The 22,068-nt window shown below is 43.8% G+C and overlaps 1 protein-coding gene across 3 annotated transcripts in view; it reads right to left on the bottom strand.

Annotated features, from left to right (window-relative positions):
- The window catches only part of agap1 (ArfGAP with GTPase domain, ankyrin repeat and PH domain 1), a 369,404-nt gene that overhangs the window by 81,537 nt on the left and 265,799 nt on the right, over positions 1–22,068 (bottom strand). For all 3 annotated transcript variants that reach the window (XR_013932707.1, XM_080422339.1, XM_080422338.1), the window contains exons 8-9: positions 21,144–21,299; positions 18,241–18,333 (exon numbers count right to left, since the gene is read on the bottom strand). Coding sequence is in view for 2 of the 3 variants with exons in the window: in XM_080422339.1 (XP_080278465.1) it covers positions 18,241–18,333; positions 21,144–21,299 (249 nt within the window). In the remaining variant the exon portion in view is untranslated. The remainder of the gene's footprint in view (positions 1–18,240; positions 18,334–21,143; positions 21,300–22,068) is intronic.

The following is a 22,068-nucleotide window of genomic DNA, read 5'->3' as shown; positions in this document are numbered from 1 at the left end:
TTTTTCGTCATTTTCAAGTGGGCCCTGATCCAGAAAAAGGTCGGGATTCACTTGTTTTACCATGGATGATACCGCAAGATGCTGTCCTGTTACGCTTATGAGGCAATAAGGTCCGATACAAGATGGAATCAAACAAAAACTAAAAGAGGAAGAAATCAACGTTCGCCGTTAGAAATGAAATGGCTGTTGAGAAAAAAGCTGAACTTTGTAAAGAAGCATACATTGTTTTGCGACGCCCATGTATGCTCTGTAGTGACGTATGTCTGAGGGGGTGCTTCGGAAAAGGTCACTACTAGCTTGGGGGGGGGGGGGGGGGTCGAGAGATGTAGTCATTTCCTTAAGACAAAGCGTCCCAAAATGTTCTAGGGTGATGGTGCGGATTACACCGGAGGGGGGTCTTTCTGGTACAATCTGAAGACAACGTTCCGATCGAAGGGATGACTCTGCTGGGACCGTGTTGAGGGGAACGTGATCGAGAATGCACAGGAAAATTGGAGAAAAAAAGGGAAATTGAGAGAATCCATCAGCAAATCAACGCCACCGTAAATGAAAGGGAGATACTAGGTTTTTTGTGTCTTGACAAATGGATATATAAATACTGTTAACGTCTCAGGGAGATGGCTACCTTTTAACCCATTAAAACCGGGAAAGCATCCGTGTCATTTTAGATTTTTAACCACTTTAACTTATGCTTTGGATAGATCTGCAATTTTTTTTTATAGTGAAAATGTTTGCAAATCTTTGAATATATGTATTTTTTAAAGCCAACATTTCAAACTCAAATCTTTGTTTCTGGGGGTCCCCTGGAACATTTTTTTTTTCTGGAGATGGGGGTCCGCGGGACCGCGGCCCCATGCATAAAACTTTGGGGGTCCTTGACAAGTTTGAGCGCCACCGATATACAGTAGCAACATACGCTTTTTTTTTCTTTCAGAAAACCGATCCAGTCCTCAGGTCTGAAAGGGTTAAGTGCAGTTCGTCCACTTCCCCAGCCGGTGAAGTATTGTTAGGACGGTGCTTAGGAAAAGGTCGCTAGCTCGGGGGGCCCCGCAGATGATGTCATTTGTTAAGGGAATCGCCCGGGAAAAGCGTTCAGGGGGGCATCATCGTACAAGCTGAAGGCTGTCTGTTATAATTATGAGGCAGGCGGGGGGGGGGAGGGGGGGTCTGTGTCACGGAGGCATTATGTCAGAACTGAATCGGAAACACGGACAAAACACTCAAAAGATGACCGGGAGAGTCACAGACCTCGAATTAAGAGAGGAATGGGCTGTCGCTCAAAACTAAAAAAAATCTCTTAAGTTTCCAATTAAAACATGGCCGGATATATTCCTTCCAGTCCGTCGCGGGACAAATTCCTCTCATAGTATAAAGTATTGCAGATTAGTTCCTAGGAAAAGGTCGCTAGCTCGCGGGTTTTCCGAGGAGATGAAGTCATTCGTTAGCGGACGATGTGGTGACTGATACTGTAGGACTCTCTGTTAAAGACTGCATATCGTTATTGTCGGGCAGAAACCTCTTATCTCCATATTTCAGCTTTTTGTGTTTCTTTCGTAAATTAACGCCCTACTACTACGCAAAAGCATCGAAAGTAGTAGATCTGCATGCTCGAAACGCGACGCTTTGCCCCGCGTTTCGAACTTGTCGATCTGCCGATCTGCTTTTGCTATTTTTGACAGACTTAGGTTACACAGCTTACACATTGAAATCTAGTGTTAATTTCACTATGAAAGCCAAGCACTATAACTACTGTATAACATAACTATATTTGTGAGAGCCATATTTAAAAGAAATCTGTATTAGAGTATTTTTGAGTATTTTTAGTATCATGTCATGATTGCTATTATTTTGTACAGGCTTGTGAGTTTGGAGTGAATGAAGTTCATTGAGCCAGTTGTTAGAACAGCCAACGATTAGAAGCTTTCTGTATTAACAGCAGCTGTGTCCAGCAGGTTAGTCAGTCTAGAGCTGGAAGCCTAGGAGCAAAGACAGTTTGTTGACCCTACTAAACCTGTTAAGATAGAACCACCTTTTTGAACATTTTGGACTTGTATTTCATGTTTGTTTTTTCTGTGCACTTTTTTCTTCACTAAAAAGTTAAAACTCATCCAGGTGTGATTTTTTGGAGTCAAGCGTATTGCTTCTTGGGCTTTCACTGGAATGAAGAATTGGAACCAACAATATTGTTCGCCATTGTCTTTGCTATAGTTGTGCCATTGACTTGACTTAGAACTACTTTAAAAGACGATATAGTCTCTGTCGGGTGGACACCTCATACGTCCAAAACTGTTACTTTTTCAGGATTCAAATTCAAAAACTAAAAAAAAAAAGCTAAAATCAGCAGATCTACAAGCTCAAAACACTTGTGGATCTGCTACTTTTGATGCGTTTGTGTGACACTGTAGTATGATCAAGTAGGTCGTTAATTTACGAAAAAAAATAAAGTTTAAATATGGAGATGAGAACGACTTAGTATTTCTCCACAGGCCCTTGGCCCACAGGGGCTGCAGATGTAAACAAACAACCCTCTCTCGCCTGTCCGTCGATAGACACTAATCTACTGTCTAATCAATCCATCACCCCCCTTTTTTCTCCCCAGACAATGGACTGATCCCCCAGTCTCTTGAGAGCAGGCTGACAGCAACCATTTAGGAGATACGGGAGGTGTGTGGGGGGGGGTCAGATCGCTCCATAGAAGGCAGAGCGGGCGTGGGGGGGGGCTTTTGTTCTTGTGCGCTGGCCCTCGAGGATCGGGCGGTTGGCGGGGAATTGGCCGCTAAATTAGAGGTGTCACCACCGCGGGAAACGCACACACACACACACACAAACAAACAGAAAAACAGACACACACAGTCAGTAAGCTGGATCAACACAGATAGAACTTGAGGAGGTAAGCTCACGCACGTGCACACACACACACAGACTGCGTATAGGTGAGCTGACAGTATGGTGACAGGGGCTTTGAGAGAGAGAGAGAGAGAGATAGAGAGAGAGCGAGATAGAGAGAGGCGGGCTCCCTCTATCAGGGCGACCATCTGATCCGACCTGCCGAGCGACCTGTGGTCATTCATCATCACCGCTCTGTGTGTGTGTGTGTGTGTGTGTGTGTGTGTGTGTGTGTGTGTGTGCGTGTACGTGTGTGTGTGGGGGGACTTTGTTTGTGTGCATTGCGAGAGCCATCGCGTGCCATTATCTGCCCCCCCCCCCCCTCCCTCCTCCTCCCCCTGTGAAACACACACCTCCAGTAATCAGTGCTGTCTGTCTGCAGTGAGGGGGGACAATGCAGAGAGGGGACACACGCTGGTGACATGCTGTCACACCTGTCTGCACCATTACACTGGGTGCTGCTAAACGTATAACTCTGAGGGCTGTACGAACGGGATCCATTTGGTTGCATTTGTACACGCGCTCAAAGTTACAGACCCATAAGGGTCCACTTGGCTCCATTTGTACACGCTCCGTTTTTACAAATGAATAAGTAAACACAGCGATTCCCAACCCAGTGAATTAATGATATCTGCCATCTGCTGGCTGAAAGTAGAAAAGTAATCACCTCTACTAACGGTGCTCCCCTTCCCTTTTCCCCGTTTAACGGCTTCAGCTGGTGTTTTCAGCCAAGAGGTTTGGTGTAGTGAGACAAAAGGAAGGGGCCAGGTAGAGACCTCTGACAACACACTATATACTGTAGGGTAGAAGTCAGTGGTGCTCAAACTTTTTCATGTCAAGGCCCCCCAAAATGATATGTATTTGGCCGCCGACCCCCATCTCAAAATATTTTGTTCCAGGGACCCCGAGAAGCAAAGATTTGAGTTACAATTATTCGCTTATAAAGATATACATATTCAACGTTTTTACGATAGCAGATCGTGAGCTTGGTGAGCTTGTAGCTTGTATTTTTGAATAGCCAAACTATAGAATATGGTTAAAGTGGTTAAAATTATTGTGACACTATATTAACTAATTTAGCTGGGGACCCCCTGGTACCCCTCCAAGGATCCTTGGGGGTCCCCGGACCCCAGTTTTAGAACCAATGGTATAAGTGATTTAACTACACGTGTTAAAGGCATGTATGCAAAGACACACACACACACACACACACACACACACACACACACACACACACACACACACACACACACACACACACACACACACACACACACACACACACACACACACACACACACACACACACACACACACACACACACACACACACACACACACACACACACACACCAAAGCATCAGTCAGGGCCCATCTGACAAGGTCAACGTTGATGAGGCAAGGACAGGGGTGGGGGCTAGACCCAGGGGAGAGAGGGGAGGACACACTCGCGATCAAATAAAAACCACCAACGAAGAACAAGAACAGACAAAGTCCCCCCCCCCCCTCACACACACACACACACACACACACACACACACACATGCGCGCACTGATTTATCAGCTCAGAGTTGGGGGGTAATTAATTAGAAACTCAATTATCCCACCTTACTTCAGCAGTCTCAATTCATTAACGGCTACAAAGCCACGCCCCCCTCTCAAGCCCTTTCTGACGACCCGCGACAGGAAGTGAGAGTGAGAGAGGAAACATTGTTTCCTGTCCGTGTCTGTTTCCTGTCATCTGCACAGACAACCCCCCCCCCCCACCCCCCACAACGCTCAATGTTTCATCATCCAGTCTTTTTTACTGAGCATCAGAGGAATGTATGAGAAAAATGCACCCGCACGCACACACACACACACTTTTCAGTATTACTATACTTGGGAGGACATCAACAGTAAAAGTAAGAATGCAATTTTTACCCTAATCCTAAAGCTTGTGTCCCTAGAACCCAAAAGCTCACAAAGCGTAAGTATAGTCATACAATCACACACACACACACACACACACACACACACCCATTGATAGACATGGGCCGTACAAAAGTGTGCACATGCACAGAGTCACTGACACACGAATAGAGGCAGAACCGAAATGCACACCACACGCAAATTCTCTCCCTTTCTCTCTCTCTCTCTCACACACCCCATAAAACAACAAAGCCACCATGGGGATCGTTTTCCATCGGCGTGTGGGGAGCGGTCCCGCGGCTCGCCAACCCAAACCCTGCACGTCTCCGCTGAGACCCCCCCCCGTACCAGGACGTAATGAGCAGCCGCCTCACAACGCTCGCCTTTGATTGACGCCTGTGTTCCTTGTTTTAATTATTTCTCAAACTGAAAAAAAAGGGGGAAAGAGACCCACTCCACCCCCCTACCCCCTCTTTCTCTCCCTCCCTTCCTCGACCCCCCCCTCACACACACACACACACGTTTCCATTACGATACTCGTGAAGACATCAACGTTTTTGGTGATTTTATTAACGCAATTTTTTAATCGCCATTTTTAACCCAAACCCCAAATCCAAAAAGAACAAATCTACAAGCTTGTAGATCGTGCGGTGCATAATTAAGTGTAAATCGAGCTCAACTCTAACCCTATCCCCTAAACGTAACGAAATCTAAATGCCTAATCCTAAAAAAAAAATTGTTTTTAACCATAAAACAATGTCACAATGTCTATTGCTCAAATTCTACTATACTTGTGGGGACATTTGGCCCTCACAAGCATGGTAATATAAGCACACAGAGACACACAGACATAAAAAAAAAATCTCATTTTCGGGGGTTAGTGTGCATGACAAAAATGTCATCACGGTCACAATGGCTCCGAGCAGTGACAACCTTTCCCAGGGAAATGATATTCCTCCAATCGGGGCGAAGGAAGCGGAAGGCGGACCGTGTCAGCCCTCGTTAAAGGGGGGGGGGGGCCTTGATGGCGGCGCGCGCGCGCGCGGGGTCTTTAATATTCACTGTCTTAATTAGGGGACGCAGTTAATTTCATTAAATTCTTTGGCTGCTAAATGAAGCAGATTATGAGACATCTTTTATTGCAAAGCGTGAAATTACAGCCTGTCCGCTGCCAATGGCGCCGGGAAACTAATGAATTACAGGGTAAATAACACCCGAATTAACCATCCAATTTAACTCCGCACAAAGCAGCCACGCCGAGGCACAGAGGGAGGGGGGGAGTGGGGGGGGGGGGGACGAGTGAGGGGACTTGTCAAAACCCAGCCCGCCGCCGCCACCGCTGCTGTGACGACCCCCGCGAGAGACAATTACGACGGGGCGCACAGACGCTAATCGGCTCGTCACAAAAAGGAAAACGCGGCGCGAAAAAAACACGCTCCGGACGTTCCCCCCCCCCCCCCACGCGATATACTGTAAACACATTGGCAAGACCAACGGTACATTATATGCAACACTGAGCCTTCTGGGGGGCTGGATGAAGGTTCGTTTAACTCTGAAAGGGTACCAAAATGTAACCCGCGGGTCCATTGGGTTACATTTTGTACCCTTTCAGAGTTACAAATGGATAGATTAACACGGAGGAATATACTGTGCATATGTAATGATAACAATACATTTTTATTTATAATACACTTTACGTTTGAACCAGTCATGGGCAGAGTGTGAGAGTCGAGGAGGATGTCGTGATCAACAGTGTCAAAAGCTGCAGAAAGGTCAAAATAGATATGTCAGGACTATTGCTCGCTTCTTTTTCAAGGTTAATGGTTCAAGGCTGTTCTTTATTGTTACATCTTGGGCACAGGTACATATAAAGAGTAAACCTTATTTTTGTTACAAACATGTCAACAGTCTTATCCTTAAACACGGCATCATGGCCCGACTATTCATTTCAGGGGAATTTGACCTGTAACCCTAGCAGTGCCTTGCTTTACGCAGTGAGCAACATAGCAAAGAATGCTGTGTAGAAATCTCTATAATCCCATTAAAATGCTGAATACTGACAATTGAAATTAATTTCATAAGCATCATTACTTCCTTGTTTAGTAACTGGTACAATGGACCACTAGGTACTGACTGACTGACTGACTGACTGTCTGTCTGTCTGTCTGTCTGTCTGAACGACTGCCTGACTGACTAAATAAGTGGTTCTCAACCAGTGGTCCGGGGACCACCAGTGGTCCTTGAGGGGGTTCCAGGTGGTCCCCAGCTAAATGATGGAGAGTTGGTAACCAAATGGACCCTCATAGATCTTTAACTTTTGCGATTGTAAAATGAAACCAAATGGACCCGTACGGGTCCATTTGGTTTCATTTTACGCTCTCAAGAGTTACATTATTGTTAAACATCTGTATTACTTAATTTATAAGTCGACACAATTAGAGAATGTAGAAGAATTGTTATTTTGATCAACGTTTGCCTGTTGTGTCTCTTATTGGAACCACATCAATACAGCATAGAATTGTGGGCAAAATCTTATCCAACGACAACAAAATATTCTAAAGTCTTGGGTCTGAGAGGCTAAATCTCATCAAACGGTGGTCCGTGGCTCAAATGCCAAATAAATAATGGACCCTGATATAAAAACAGGTTGAAAACCACTGGACTAAATGGACAAAAATACTTAAATGACTAAAATAACTAGACTAGCTGGCTGGCTGTCTATTCCGCTACAGTAGGTCTCTCTGAAATGAACCCGTTAGAAATGCTTCCTCGTGTTCGGGGGTCCTGACAGCGACATGTGCGAGCGCTCCCCTCTCTCCGGTAATTAAGGGCTAATTAGGAGCGTTAGGCAGATGTCTTGACGAGTCCCGCGCCGTAAACAGCCTCTGTAAACAAAAGCTGGCCGAGCCCCCCGATGCTCGCCACATACCGCGCCGCACTTTAAAACGCACAATCTAACACAATTAGGCCCTGTTGTACGACACTGTTTACAAGGTGTGTGGGGCTTCAGGAATTAAAAAAAAAAGCAGGATAAACACAAACTGTTTACGCTTTAGCATCTGAAACCGCGATGACTGGATGTGAAGGTTTTAATTGTTTGTATTATACACAAAGGAATTGACATATTAACACATTGAATGCCAATCGCGTAGATCTACGCGAACCTATTTAAAGCCGCAGCGTGCCAGTCGCGTAGATCTACGCGAACCGCCGATTCCCATTGATTTTGCCCCAGGTGCACTTTCCGAATTTTTTTGATCCATTTCCGGTTTCCGGTCGGAAACAGAATTATTCGGGTTCCGTTTTTTTCGATCGTATCCGCTTCCTGTCTGGGATCCTGTTTAAAACTCGATTTTCTCGGTTGTTGTTTTTCTCCTCGCTGATCACTGTTTATGGTTGATCGGCTGTAGCTTCAAGATGGCGGCACGGATTTGGAAACTATTTTCGCTGGCCGTTTCTCACGGATCCGCCGTGTGTTTAGAACCAAATGAACGCGCACTTTTAACTTATTTAGCGAGGTCTGTGGCGACATGAAAAAAACAAAAAAAACAACAATAAAACGCTGGCACTGGTGAGTACATTATGAGATTAAACTCTGGCATGGAATGTGTTAAAGGGATAGTTTACCCAAAAAAATTACTTATTTTCTATCAATTACTCACCCCATGGAGCCTTGAATTCATGGTGATGTTTCTGTTTTTGTCACATTCCTAAGCCAATATATTTGATGTCCGGCGGACTCTCCGGTAGGAGACTCAATGGAGACTCCCGGAGTCATCAAATTATAAAAAAATATTTGGGTTTTTTTGGAACTATGCCTTTATTGATAGTGAAGTAAAGTAGACAGAAAATGGGGAGAGAGAGATGGGGAGTGACACGGAGCAAAGGCCGTCGGGATCGGGACTCGAACCCACACGCTAGGCCAGCGGTCCGGGCCGGGGGTGAACCACTTAAAACCCTTACGTTGCCTAGTGTATCCTCGGGAACGTTCCCATAGCACATGCATGCGCACACCCAGGCAGGCACAAAACGGGTGCGAGCGGGCCGAGCGCAGAGGTGCACACCTGTTGTTAATCAGAGGAGAGAGAGAGAGAGATGTGCGCACTAAGGTTCTACCGTGACTGGACTGGTCATTACTTCTCTTACCGTTTACTGTCTAATTGTCCTCCCCTTATTCCTGTGTGCGTCTTTGACCAACCAAACAACACACCCCAAAGTAGGTTATATGCTGTCCGTTACTGAGCTGGCCTGGTTGGAAAACTCCACCTTACATTCTTTGTTGTGATCTAATCGACACCCCGGGGCGAGTGCCATCGTAAATAACCACCACCAGTGTCGGTTGTCAGCTTTATTTATGTAGATATACTGGCTGTATTGATAGTGTATAAATGAACTGCATGAATGACCTGTATAAATTAACCTGGGGGGGATGAACCTGGCATCCTATAGTTTGTACAGTTTCAATTTACAGATTATACATGTTTTTCATGTTATACCGTTTAGACTGATGATAGGTTCTCGGTTTACCTATGATCCTAGATTAGTATTTCTATGCATTTGACGTATTACCTTGAGTTTACCTTGATTACTGTAATCTGCTCTGGATTAAGAGCGTCTGCTAAATGCCTAAATTGTATTAACATACTCTACCATACAGATTGGTTAAACTAACCTTATATTCATTCAAGGTAAAAAAATATATATATATATTTATTGATATGTCAATATATTGAGATATCATAATGACAAAAAAATGTATATTGTATAGTATAACGCATTGGTTCTAAAAAGTGGGGTCCGGGGACCCCCAGGGATCCTTGGAAGGGTCCCCAGCAAAATGTGTTAATATAGTGTCACACATTCTAACCACTTTAACCATATTTTATGGTTCGGCTATTCAAAAATAGCAGATCTACGGTGCCGCGCTATGAGCTTGTAGATCTGCTAATTTTGAAAAATCGTGAAAACGTATCTATATAAATATTTATTTTTAAAGCAAACATTTGTAACTCAAATCTTTGCTTCTGGGGAGTCCCTGGAACAACATATTTTGAGATGGGGGTCCGCGGATATTTTTTTTTTTGGGGTCCTCGACATGGAAAAGTTTGAGAACCACTGGTATAACGCACCGCAAAGCACGCGCGGAATAACAACTCACTAAAATCTCCTCTCTCTCGTCTCCACATCGCCTCGGTCGTTTGCACAACGTCTCATTAGTAAACTAGCAAACAGGCTATACAGTGTAAGAAGCCTGCAGTCTAAATGTCTACTGTACGTTACAGTATAATAAGTCATACACAGAGCCAGTCAGTGCCTCCCCTGGAGAACGTCACGTCTTAATGTTCTCATGAGGACTGAAGGCCATGTTTGAGGGGGGGGTTAAATATGTCTCTGTGGTACGAAGAGGGTAAGTGACACATCTGACCTTATACTGCCCATCCACGTTAACGAAGCCATTATGTGTGAGAGACCGTGCGTTGTGTGTGTGTGTGTGTGTGTGTGTGTGTGTGTGTGTGTGTGTGTGTGTGTGTGTGTGTGTGTGTGCGCGAGCTTTGTGCCTATCTGCGTGTAGCATCTGTGCAGTGGTGGAAAAAGTACTCAAAATCGTAAAGAGTAAAAGTACAAAAGTATTGGCATAAAAATGTACTTAAAGTACCAAAAGTAAAAGTACCAAAAAAAAAGTAGTACCTGGGCTATTTTCAAATAGCCCAGGTATAAAATAGGGCTAAAGTGGTTAATGTATGTTTCATAATGTCATATTTCTCAGATTTATATCTGAAAAGTAACTAGTAACTAAAGTTTTCAAATAATTGTAGTGGAGTAAAAGTAAAAGTATTGGAAATTGGATATACTCAAGTAAAGTACAAATACCTCAAAATTATACTTAACTCATTGACTGCCAGAGTTAAAACCTCGTTCATAGCAGCCCTTGCCAGCGATTTTCGTGTTTTTTTGTTTCGTTATTTTGTTATTTAATTCACATATAGAAAGTCTAGCTGGACAGTTGAATCGTTTTGATCGTTCCACCACTAGAGAGCAGCACATACCAGCTTGATCGCCTCGCTGACAGACTCGCCCCCTCCCACACCCACTCACACAGTCAAACACATGAACCGGCTGTGAAATAGTCTGAGATTCTCTGATCGGCGAAAATTACGATGTGATACATGACGGGGATGACTGTTCGTCACCCAGACCATAGATTATAGGAGGGGAGGTCTCCGATCGTTTTTTATAGCGTGTGAAAAACCGTTTGTTTCCCTATTATGGTCGAAAATGACTGGGGGGAAAACATTTAAAACCGGAAACGGAACCCAAGTCATGAAACCGGATGCAGTGGTGGGTATAGTAAGTGGAACCTGAAACTTAGCCTGATTCATAACAGAATAGCGTGATCAGAGTTATGTCAATAGATTTATGTCCTGTATATAACGCCTCTACTGGATCATACTACAGCGTCACACAAAAGCATCAAAAGTATTATTTTGGGGCCTGGACTGCTGGCGTAGCAGTCCATCTCTCTCTACATTTCCTGTCAGACTACTATCCTATCAATTAAAGGCATAAAAGCCATTAGCATGGTAAAAAAAAAGCATTATTTTACACTTTGGCTATTCAAAAATAGCAGATCTACAAGCTCTACAGATCTACAAGATCTACGAGCTTGTAGATGTGCTATTTTTGAAAAATCGTGAAAATGTGTGCAAATCTTTGAATATATATTGTTTTAAAGCCAACATTTGTAACTCAAATCTTTGCTTCTGGGGGTCCCTGGAACAAAATATTTTGAGATGGGGGTCGGCGGCCAAATAAATATAACTTTGGGGGTCCTTGACATGAAAAAGTTTGAGCACCACTGATATAGCAACATGCGTTTTTTCAGAATACTGATTATTATAGAAGATATTTGTAGAATCGGCTTCAGGTCTTAATGGGTTAAGTAAATGGTAAATGGTGCATTTATATAGCGCTTTTATCCAAAGCGCTTTACATAGACTGTGCATTACATTCACCCATTCACACACACATTCATACACCGATGGCAGAGGAAACCAATGCAAGGCACCAACCTGCTCATCGGGAGCAATTAGGGGTTCAGCGTCTTGCTCAAGGACACTTGGACACTAACTCAGGGGGGAGCCCGAGATCGAACTGGGAACCTCGCAGTTCCCATCCGGCCGCTGTACCGGCCACTCTACCCCTGAGCCACTGCCGCTACCGTTTAAGGGGGGGGTGTCTAATTGCGGCAGAGTGGTCTACGCCCCACACTCATTATAGAACAGGTCCGATCTCACACAGTACGCAGCTACCGCTGTGTCGCCTCCGCAGGCTCGCAGGGGCAAGGCCGTGTGATTTAACAAGGGATTTCCGTGGTGCCACGCTGCGAGCTTTTGTACATCTGCTATTTTTGAACATTTTTTTAAAATATATTTTTGAATACAATACAGAGTGTGAGAACTACTGATTTAGAAGGCATTTGTAGAATCGTCCTCAGGTCTTAAAGGGATAGTTCACCCCCAAAATAACTTTCTTTCTATCTATCGATCACCCAATATTGTTTAGTTTTTGTCGCATTCCTAAGCCAATAACTGATGATGACCGGCAGCTTTCCGGTAGGAGACACAGAGAGTCTCCTTTGTGTCTCCTACCGGAACCGCTGTCTAATGGTCATCAAATGATTGGCTTAGGAATGCGACAAAAAATTCAAATCTCCATGGGGTGACTAATCGAGAACTTTTTGGGTGAACTATCCCTTTAATGGGTTTTAAGACATTGATGTCCTTACAAGTATAGAAATACTAGCGTGTGTGTGTGTGTGTGTGTATTTAATGAGCGCTGCTGTCCTAATGAAGGCATTCTCCGGTACAAAGGGCTTTATGTGGGCCGAGAGCGGAGATGCCACAGCGTCACCTTGAGTGGGACACGCAGTCACACAGAGCACTAACCTTCCTAATGAGATCACACACACATCACCACAAATAATAACCCATTAACACCTGAGGGCCTGATTCTACAGATATGCCTTCTAAAATCACTAGTTCTCACACTTTCTAGATTTTTTTTTTTAAATGTTCAAAAATAGCAGATGTACAAGCTCGCAGCGCGTCACAAAGTGACGCGCTGCGAGCTTGTAGATCTGCTATTTTTGAATAGCCAACGCAAAAATAAAAAAGTGACACTAATGCTTTCCCGGTTTTAATGGGATAAACCACCGTGCACGCGCGCCGCGTACGTACGCTCACACACACACACTACTGACACAAATACACCCATAGGGAGGAAGTCGCGCACACACACACACACTGTACCATACACATACACTTGACGGTCGCAGAAATGCGGTTGTATTAGGGAGCGGCACGTGGCGTGCATGCACACGCACACACTTGTATTCCTATACTTGTGAGGTGAGGACATCGCCGTTTTAGGACGGCATTGAAAACGGCTGTAGCCGGAAAAAATAAACAGATCTACAAGTCGGGGCTTGTAGATCCCGGCAATTTTTAGGTGTGTGACATCGCCGCACAACTAAGCATAAAATAGGGGGAAAAAAACTCTAATCCAAAACCGCTAAACCTGACCTCTAAATGTCTAATCCTAACACTATAACCCCAACCTGAATATGTTCTGTGCAATATGTATCATACTTGTGGTTATGTTTGGTCCTCAAAAGTATAGTAATACAAGCATGCACACACGCACGCACGCACACTAACACACACACACACACACGCAGACTCCAGTGTGAGTCCAGTGCTGTTGACAGTGTCTCCGCATGCATCCTCGTCATGGCGGTGTGTGATTAATTAAGTGGTGATTACAGAGTGTACCTTCAAGGAACCCTGCCGACCTAACACACTCAGACATGTGACAAACACATTAGCACCGTCCCATCCTCGCCAACACACACACACACACACACACACACACACACAGACACACGCACACACACACAAACGCGCGCACGCACACACACTAACCAGCAATTCATCACACAACCCGTTGTGGTTTGAAAACGTTCAATATTCAAATATTGATATTTCAGAATGCTGTGGATAAACGTTTAATTTGCAGCCGTCATGGCCCTGGTATACCCGCGCCAGGTACTACATCAGGCCATAGAGCAGTGGTTCTCAAACTTTTTGAATGCCAAGGACCATCAAATTGATATGTATTTGGCCGGGGACCCCCGTTTGAAAAGGTTTTGTCCTACAGGGACCAGAAGACAAAAAATAAAATAAAAAAATATTTTTCTAAAAACAGCAGATGTACAAGCTCACAGCGCGGCACAAAGTGACACGCTGTGAGCTTGTAGATCTGCTGTTTTTGAATATCCAACATAAATGGATAAAGTGGTTAAAATGATTGTGACGCCATATTAACTACTTTTGATGGGGACCCCCTGGAACCCTCCCAAGGACCCCCTGGGGGTCCCCCGGAGCCCACTTTGACAACCACTGCGATAAGAGTTTGTGTTGTGAGACGAAGCAACGAGCTTGGCTGGAGGACGGAGTAATAGCCGAAAACTCGGCAAAAATAATACACTAAACGGTACGGACTCATTTCAAATGAAGTTTTAGACGTGGTTTAAAACAAACACTCGCTGAGCTAGCATGCGCGTACCGTACGCAGGCACACACGCCAAGGTATGGAGTGCTGTACATTAACATATAGGAAGCGAAATGGGGAGTGATAATGGGGGGGAGAAAAGTAGCGACGTCTTCAACATTAATAGACCTGCGTGCCGTAAATACACATGATATCTACCGACACGCGTGCTTTCACAATCACTCTGCCTCACGCGCACACACTCACACACACACACAGAGTCTAATTAGGGAGCAGGTCTGTAGTGTGGCTTGGCTGCCATCAACACTGAAGGTCAGACAGACAGAGAGAGAGAGAGATAGAGAGAGAGAGAGAGCGAGAGACTCTCCACCACCGTGGGGAATGATTAAATCAATTAGCATGAGTTTCCTCTGTCTCTGTACCTCAGAGCGTCTGCCCGCTCCGTTTTACTCTGATCTGGGGACAGCCACGGCGCCCAGGTGCTGCTTACCACACTAATTGCTGAATAAACATGCAAATAAAACGGTGAAATTAATACACATTTAAATAAAATCACAATTTAATTATAACGCTGTTTACTGCAATCGCTGAATCTAGTTCTCCTTTTCCTCCGACAGGGGAATTGATACAAAATGCAGACTCCTACAGTAACAGTTGAATATTGTTATTTTCACCTTTTTTTTCAACAGTGAAAGGATGAATTATTCTTTAAGAAAATCCTCTTTGTTTACTTACTCTATACTCTATAATTGTCTCTATAAATCTACAAAATTATTTGAAATGAGGATTTTTAGAGAATATGAGACAAAATAAAGGCTGATGTTGTTATTTGTCGGTAAATAATGTTTTAACCACTTAAAACCTCAGCAAATTATAACATACATTAATTTGGGGGTCCTTGACATGAACATGTTTGACAACCACCGTGGTAGAGCGATGTCTCTGCCTTCTATTAGCCATTATTTGGTGTAATATTCGACGCTTCAACTTCCAATTTGTTTTCAATTTCACGAGTGTTTTTTCAATGAGGGCTGATTAATTTCAGGGGGAATATGGCGAACAGAGTGTGCATTTCTCCAACACATCTGTAGGGTTTAACTCATGCTGTCTGATGATAGACTCGTTCATTTACTGTCTGGAGGAGAAAAATAATTATCGCTTCACGGCCTAGATTATGCAGTTACACGCGCATATGCACACGTGCACGCACACAGAGACACATGTAACCACTTGTAGTCAAACATGTAACTATTTCTCTCTCTGTCAATTTCACACACACACACACACACACACACACACACACACACACACACACACACACATGTGTGTGTGCTAGCTATGAGCCAACATGATGTGTGTAGTGTTGGTAATTAGCAGCTGGTGTAGTGGGGACATGTCACAGTATGGAGGCTGTCCTCCAATGGCAGAAACATCACAGCCAGTGGCCAGGCAGGATGCTTCATCTATCTCCTATCCTCATCTCTCCACCTTTGTCCAGGTGTATCCATTTCTGTCTCTCTCTCTCTCTCTCCCTTCTGTCCGTCTGTCTGTCTCTCTTACTCTCTCTCTCTCTCTCTCTCTCTGTTGGTTCCGTGGTAAATGGTAAAAGGTTTATTTGTATAACGCCTTTTATCCAAAGCGCTTCACAATGTGCATTACATTCACACATTCACACACTGACAGCGGTGGAAACCATACCAGGCACCAACCTGCTCATCAATTTGAGCAATTAACGGTTCAGTGTCTTGCTCGCCACCAGTGGCGGAGCGTCCGGGGAGGCGGCCGCCTCCGGGCCCGCGACCCTGGAGGGCCCGGGCCGTCAGATAATAAATCGGTAAAATCAGGCAAATAAGAATTAAACAACATAACCCTAACCTAACCCTACCCCTAAAACCAAAATAAAGTGACAAAAAGCCCCCCAAAAAGTGACCGAATCCGCCCAAAACCCGCACAATTTTGCGCGCGTGCGCTTTGCCCGGGCACGGGATGCGCGGGGGGGGCCTGATCACTGTGCTGTGCCTCCCGGCCTGGCTTTGAGTTGTTCCACCACTGCTCGCCACACAATGTGTTGAATATCGTATATTTTGTAAAAATATTTTAAATGTACAAAGTAACTTGCAACTAAAGTTTTCAAACAATTGTAGTGGAATAAAAAAGTACAATATTCACTTGATTTTTTTGTTTTGACATACTCAAGTAAAGTACCTAAATAATTCTACTCAAGCACAGCGACTCGAGTAAACCTACTTAGTTACTTTCCCCCCAGTGTTCTCCTCAATAAGGCCCGGTGTTCCTAATCAAAGCTGGTAGTTTGTTCATTAGCAGATTATAAACGAGGCCGCGCCGCTGTGACATGAGAGCCTGCGATTAGCGCTGGCGCTTAATTGCCCGATTTCCTCGTGGCGCTCCGTCTGGAAGACGACCCTAGACGCCGCTCTCACCGCTGTTCCCACACGAGAGGGGTGGGGGGCGGGGGGGGGGGGGGTCTTGTTGTTTGCCACAAATTACGAGCCAACACTAACATCCGTCGCTGTCGGGTAGAAACCTTGTATGTCCAGAACCGTTGGACATACTTTTTGTTTTATTATTCTTTTGAAAACATTTTAACCCATTAAAACAGCATTTGTCTCATTTTAGATTTGAGATAAAACGGCCGATCTACGAGCTCACAACGCACGCGTCGCATCGGGACGTGTTGTGAGCTACTTTCGTAGGATGAAGAAGGACACTAATTTACGCGGGGCGGGGGGGAACATAAACGGCTTAAATAGGAAGATACAGGGTTTCTCCCTGACATCACAGTGGGAGGGGGGGGGGGGGGGACTCCTGAGAGGTTGGCAGCTTTCAGAACACACACCCCTTTTTCTTTTTGTCCTTCCTGTTCCCCCCCCCCCCCCACACACACACACACACACGTATTACTATACTTGTGAGGACAGCAAGAGATAAAGTGAGCTTGTACATTGGCTATTTTATTATGGTGCGCAACTAAGGCACTACAAAAAACTGGCATATTTAACTCAGACCTCACAATGTCTATATACTTGTGAGGACATTTGGCCCTCATAAGTATAGTAATACAAATCTCACACACACACACACTCTTAACAAAAGACCGAGACAGAGCGAGAGAGAGAGGTCCATATGCCAGTCGGCAGCGCCCGCACTTCATTAGGGCCCCTCGACCGTCTCCCTAGCGTCCACTCTCTCTCTCTCTCTCTCTTTGGAGAGAGAGAGAGAGATCCCTACCCACTCCTTAGCTTAATGATCTCATTTCAATCCAAGGGAGAGGCCCCCCATCTAATTGATGTCAAGTGTGCCGCGTTCACTCTTAATCAAGGCAAGACGAATCAAACGGAGGGAGAGAGAGAGAGAGAGAAGAGAGGAGAGAGAGAGAGAGCAAGCGATAGAGAGAGCGAGAGCGAGAGAGAGAGATTTCAGCTGATCACAGGCCTGCTGTTCAGTGCCAACTCGGCTATTGGACCCTCATTATATCTCCCAGACTGGCCAGGTGCCCCTCCCTCCCTCCCTCCCTCCATAGCCAAAAAAAAAATCCTATAGAGTTCATTTTACCTCTGAAAATGTACAAGTGTAACCATTGTACATTTTTTAATTAAAGGGTATATAGGAAATCTGACACGGGATGACCTCAAGAGGTGGCTGTTCCTATACTGTAGCAACAGTGTAGTCGATTTTTCGACTACACAAGGCCTGCTGCTAATTGACAAGTCGAAAGCCACGCTTTCCTACAACTTTTCGGCAACAGACGCTTACCAACACTTACCGCCGCCTACGTCGGTAAGCTAAGTGTTCTACTGCAGCCCGTGCTGTTTTACATCTGTTGACGAATAAAGTATTCAATCAGTCCCGTACCTGTTTAATTGGGATGGCGCGGCCGCTCCCGATGCTGTCCGTCCGTCCCTCCAGGCCCTTCTTGTCCTTGTCAGGTTCACTGGCCTTCCTCGACTGTGGAAGAGAGAGACACACCGCGTTTAATTAAACTGAAAATAATACCAGCTACAAAAAACGGATCTGATGAGAAAACACGTAACTACCAAGAGGACATCACATTAATTCATTAAGACCGGGAACGCTTCTGTGTTAGCCTCGCGTGGCCAGACAATATCACACGACACACTGCGTGGATATTAGTCTGGTCCCTATCAACGATAGATTTTTACAAAAAGATCCAAACGGACTCTATTGGTTAGACCTAAAACCAATTCTTAACACATCTTTCTTTCCAACAAAAGCTTTAAGGGCAATTGTGTGTTCGTCTTTTAGAAAATATTTTTTTTCTAACGCGTTTACTACCGATGCTATGGCGGCGTCCATCTTTGTTGTGAAAAACTGAAAATGAGTCTCCTGCATTGTTCGTCATTGCTCCAAATAAGGTGATAAGCCCGCCCACATTTGGATACTGGGCCCTGATTGGTCCCTCACGACTTCGGAGGGAGAGAAATGAAATCTCTATTGAGGGGGGCCAGACCTAATCTGCCGAGGGCTAAAGTGCGATGCAATTTTGCAAAGGCAGATTCGTCTGGAACCAGGCTACTTCTGTGTCATTCTAAGCTTCTAAGAGCTTGTAGATCTGCTATTTTTGAAAGAATCGTGAATAGTTGTGCAAATCTTTGAATATATATTTTTAAGGCGAACATTTGTAACTCAAATCTTTGCTTCCGGGGGGTCCCTGGAACAACATATTTTGAGGTGGTGGTCCGTGGCCAAATACATATCATTTTGGGGGTCCTTGACATGACAAAGGTTTGAGAACCACTGATATATCTAAACTGTTAGGATTTAGAAGACATTTTGTAGAATCTGCTTCAGGTCTTAATGGGTTCATTATAATAATGCTACTGCAACAACTACTACAAATATCTTATTCAAACGCGCTGTGAGCTTGTAGATCTGCAATTTTGTAATAGCCAACGTATAAATGGAGAAAGAGGCTAAAATGACTGTGATGCGATATCAACCTGTTTTGCTGGGGACCCCCTGGAACCCCTGGGGGTCCCCGGACAGCGTTAATTAAACTGAAAATAATACGAGCTACAGAATACGGATCTGATGAGAAAACACGTAACTACCAAGAGGACATCACATTAATTATAATCATGCTACTGCAACTACTACTACTACTACTATCATCTTAATATTTGATGTATTATTAATTAGCATTAGTACATAATACGTTTCAGTGTTTTTTTTTTTTCAAAAAAAAAAAATGTCTTTTTTTTTTTTTTTTTTTTTTTTTTCTTATTTATTTATTTCTTTTTTAACCCAAAGACCAAGGAGATATGTTTTGTTGAAGATCTAGACTCCCATCCACTTCGTTAACTTAAAACTTTTTTTTTTTAATTAAAAATCTCTGGCAGTGGGCAAACGCAAAAAAAATAAGTTCTGGCAGTGAATGAGTTAAGTGATAGATGTATGATAGATCATCTATCATACATCTATCACTTAAGAATGAATATAGATGTGTGTTCATGCATAATGTACAGTATTTACTGGCTATAGATTGTACATTGAATATACATTATGTTAATTCAGATCAAGTGCTGATCTATCTATCTATCTACATAGTAGCAGTATTAGGAGTAAATGCAGTAGTAGTAGTATCACTTACAGTCTCACTTAAGCCCAAATACAGTGACACTATTACAAATTCAAGTAAAACAGCCAAAAAAAGCAGATCTACAAGCTCACAATGCGTCGCAAATGCGACTTCTTTATATGGAAAAGACACCATCACCTGTATCCATAACTGTATGGTAGACTGCTTGTGGCTAGAGTGTATAGACAATGTGATATTTTTTTTGCTCTGATATATTTGGATTTTGACATGATTTATGTCTTAACCCATTTAGACCTGAGGCCAATTTTAAAAACGCCTTCTAAATCCTAAAGTTTCCTGAGAAACTTTAACATTTTTATTCACAAAATGTACACGTTGGCTATTCAAAAACAGCAGATGTACAAGATCGCAGCGTGTCACTTCGTGCCGTGCTGCGAGCTTGTACATCTGCTATTTTTTTTTTACAAATTTAGACAAATCTCGAGAATGTTTGGCAAATCTTCTCTTCTGGGGGTCCGTAGAACAAAACATTTTCAGGTGGGGGGTCCGTGGCCAAATATATATATCAGTTAAAAAAAATGACACTTCCCGGTTTGAGGGGCATAAGAACGTATAGGTTTTCCAGGTCTGAATGTCTTAACCCATTCAATCCGGGGACGCATCTCTGCCATTTTTTGATTTCTTTGGCTATTCAAAAATAGTAGATCTACAAGCTCATAGCGCAGCACCGAGTGCCACGCTTGTAGATCTGCTATTTTTTTTTAAATCGTGAAAATGTGTGCAAATCTTCAAAATATCTGAATATACTATATATTTTTAAAGCCACCATTTGTAACTCAAATCTTTGTCGCTATAATCAGTGGTTCTCAAACTTTTTCATGTCAAGGACCTCCCAAAATGATATATATTTGGCCGCGGACCCCCATCTCAAAATATGTTGTTCCAGGGACCCCCCAGAAGCAATGATTTGAGTTACAAACGTTCGCATTAAAAATATATATATATTCAAAGATTTGCACAAATGTTCACGATTTTTCAAAAATAGCAGATCTACAAGAGTTCTGCGCTACGAGCTTGTAGATCTGCTATTTTTGAATAGCCCAAAGACATCTAAAATGACACAGATGCGTTCCTGGATTGAATGTCTTAAACTGAAAATCCAGATAAAGAGATGAAAATGCGTTTTGTTGGAACTCACGGTGAAGAGGTTGGAGCGGCGTTTGGACTGCTTGCGGACGGGCGTGGGCGTGTTGGTGGTCTGCGGCACGTCGATGCGCAGCTCCTTCTGACTGGTGCTGGGCGTGGACGGAACCGACGACGAGTAGTCGCTCAGACTGCCGCCGCCGTTACTGGTCTGTACACGCACGCACACGCACACGCACACACACACACACACACACACACACACGGAGAGAGACGACACAATGATAGAGAATAAATACAAGCGGAGGAAATCGTTACCTTCGGTCATCATCATCATCCGTTTTTTTTACGTCTGGAGACTCCCGTCCAGGACAGGCTTCCGGTGGTGGAAAAAGTACTCGAATGTTTTACTTAAGTAAAAGTATCAATACTACTGCAATGTAGAAGTACTCTGTTACAAGTAAAAGTCCTGAATTAAAAAAATACGCTGTATCAAAATATTTTTAAAGTACCGAAAGTAAAAGTACTAAAATGTTTGAAAATAAAGTGGTTAATGTATGTTTTATAATGTAATGATTTATACCTCAAAATCGCACTTAAGTACAGTACTTGAGTAAATGTACTTAGTTACTTTACACCACTGCCAACACCACCACAACACCACCACCATCATCACCATCATCATCACTCAACGCATCCAGCCATTGATCACAGTTCTCAGCATGAACTATGACTTCACTCTGCTGTTCTAATCGCCTCCCACTCCTAATCAGCGGCCCCCTAATGCGTGCCAATACTCTCCATCTATAACACTGCGGTCAGTGGTGGAAGGGTTGAAGTGGTTAATGTATGTTTTATAATATCATAATTTATACCTGCAAAGTAACTACCGGTAGTAACTCAAGTAACTTCAAATAATTGTAGTAGAGTAAAAGTACAATATTTTCCTCAAGAGACGTAGCGGAGCAGAAGTAAAAGTA

Source organism: Gymnoscopelus braueri (assembly GCF_963280865.1).
Source record: "Gymnoscopelus braueri genome assembly, chromosome: 24".
NCBI lineage: Eukaryota > Metazoa > Chordata > Actinopteri > Myctophiformes > Myctophidae > Gymnoscopelus > Gymnoscopelus braueri.
This window is presented reverse-complemented; position numbering and strand designations above follow the sequence as displayed.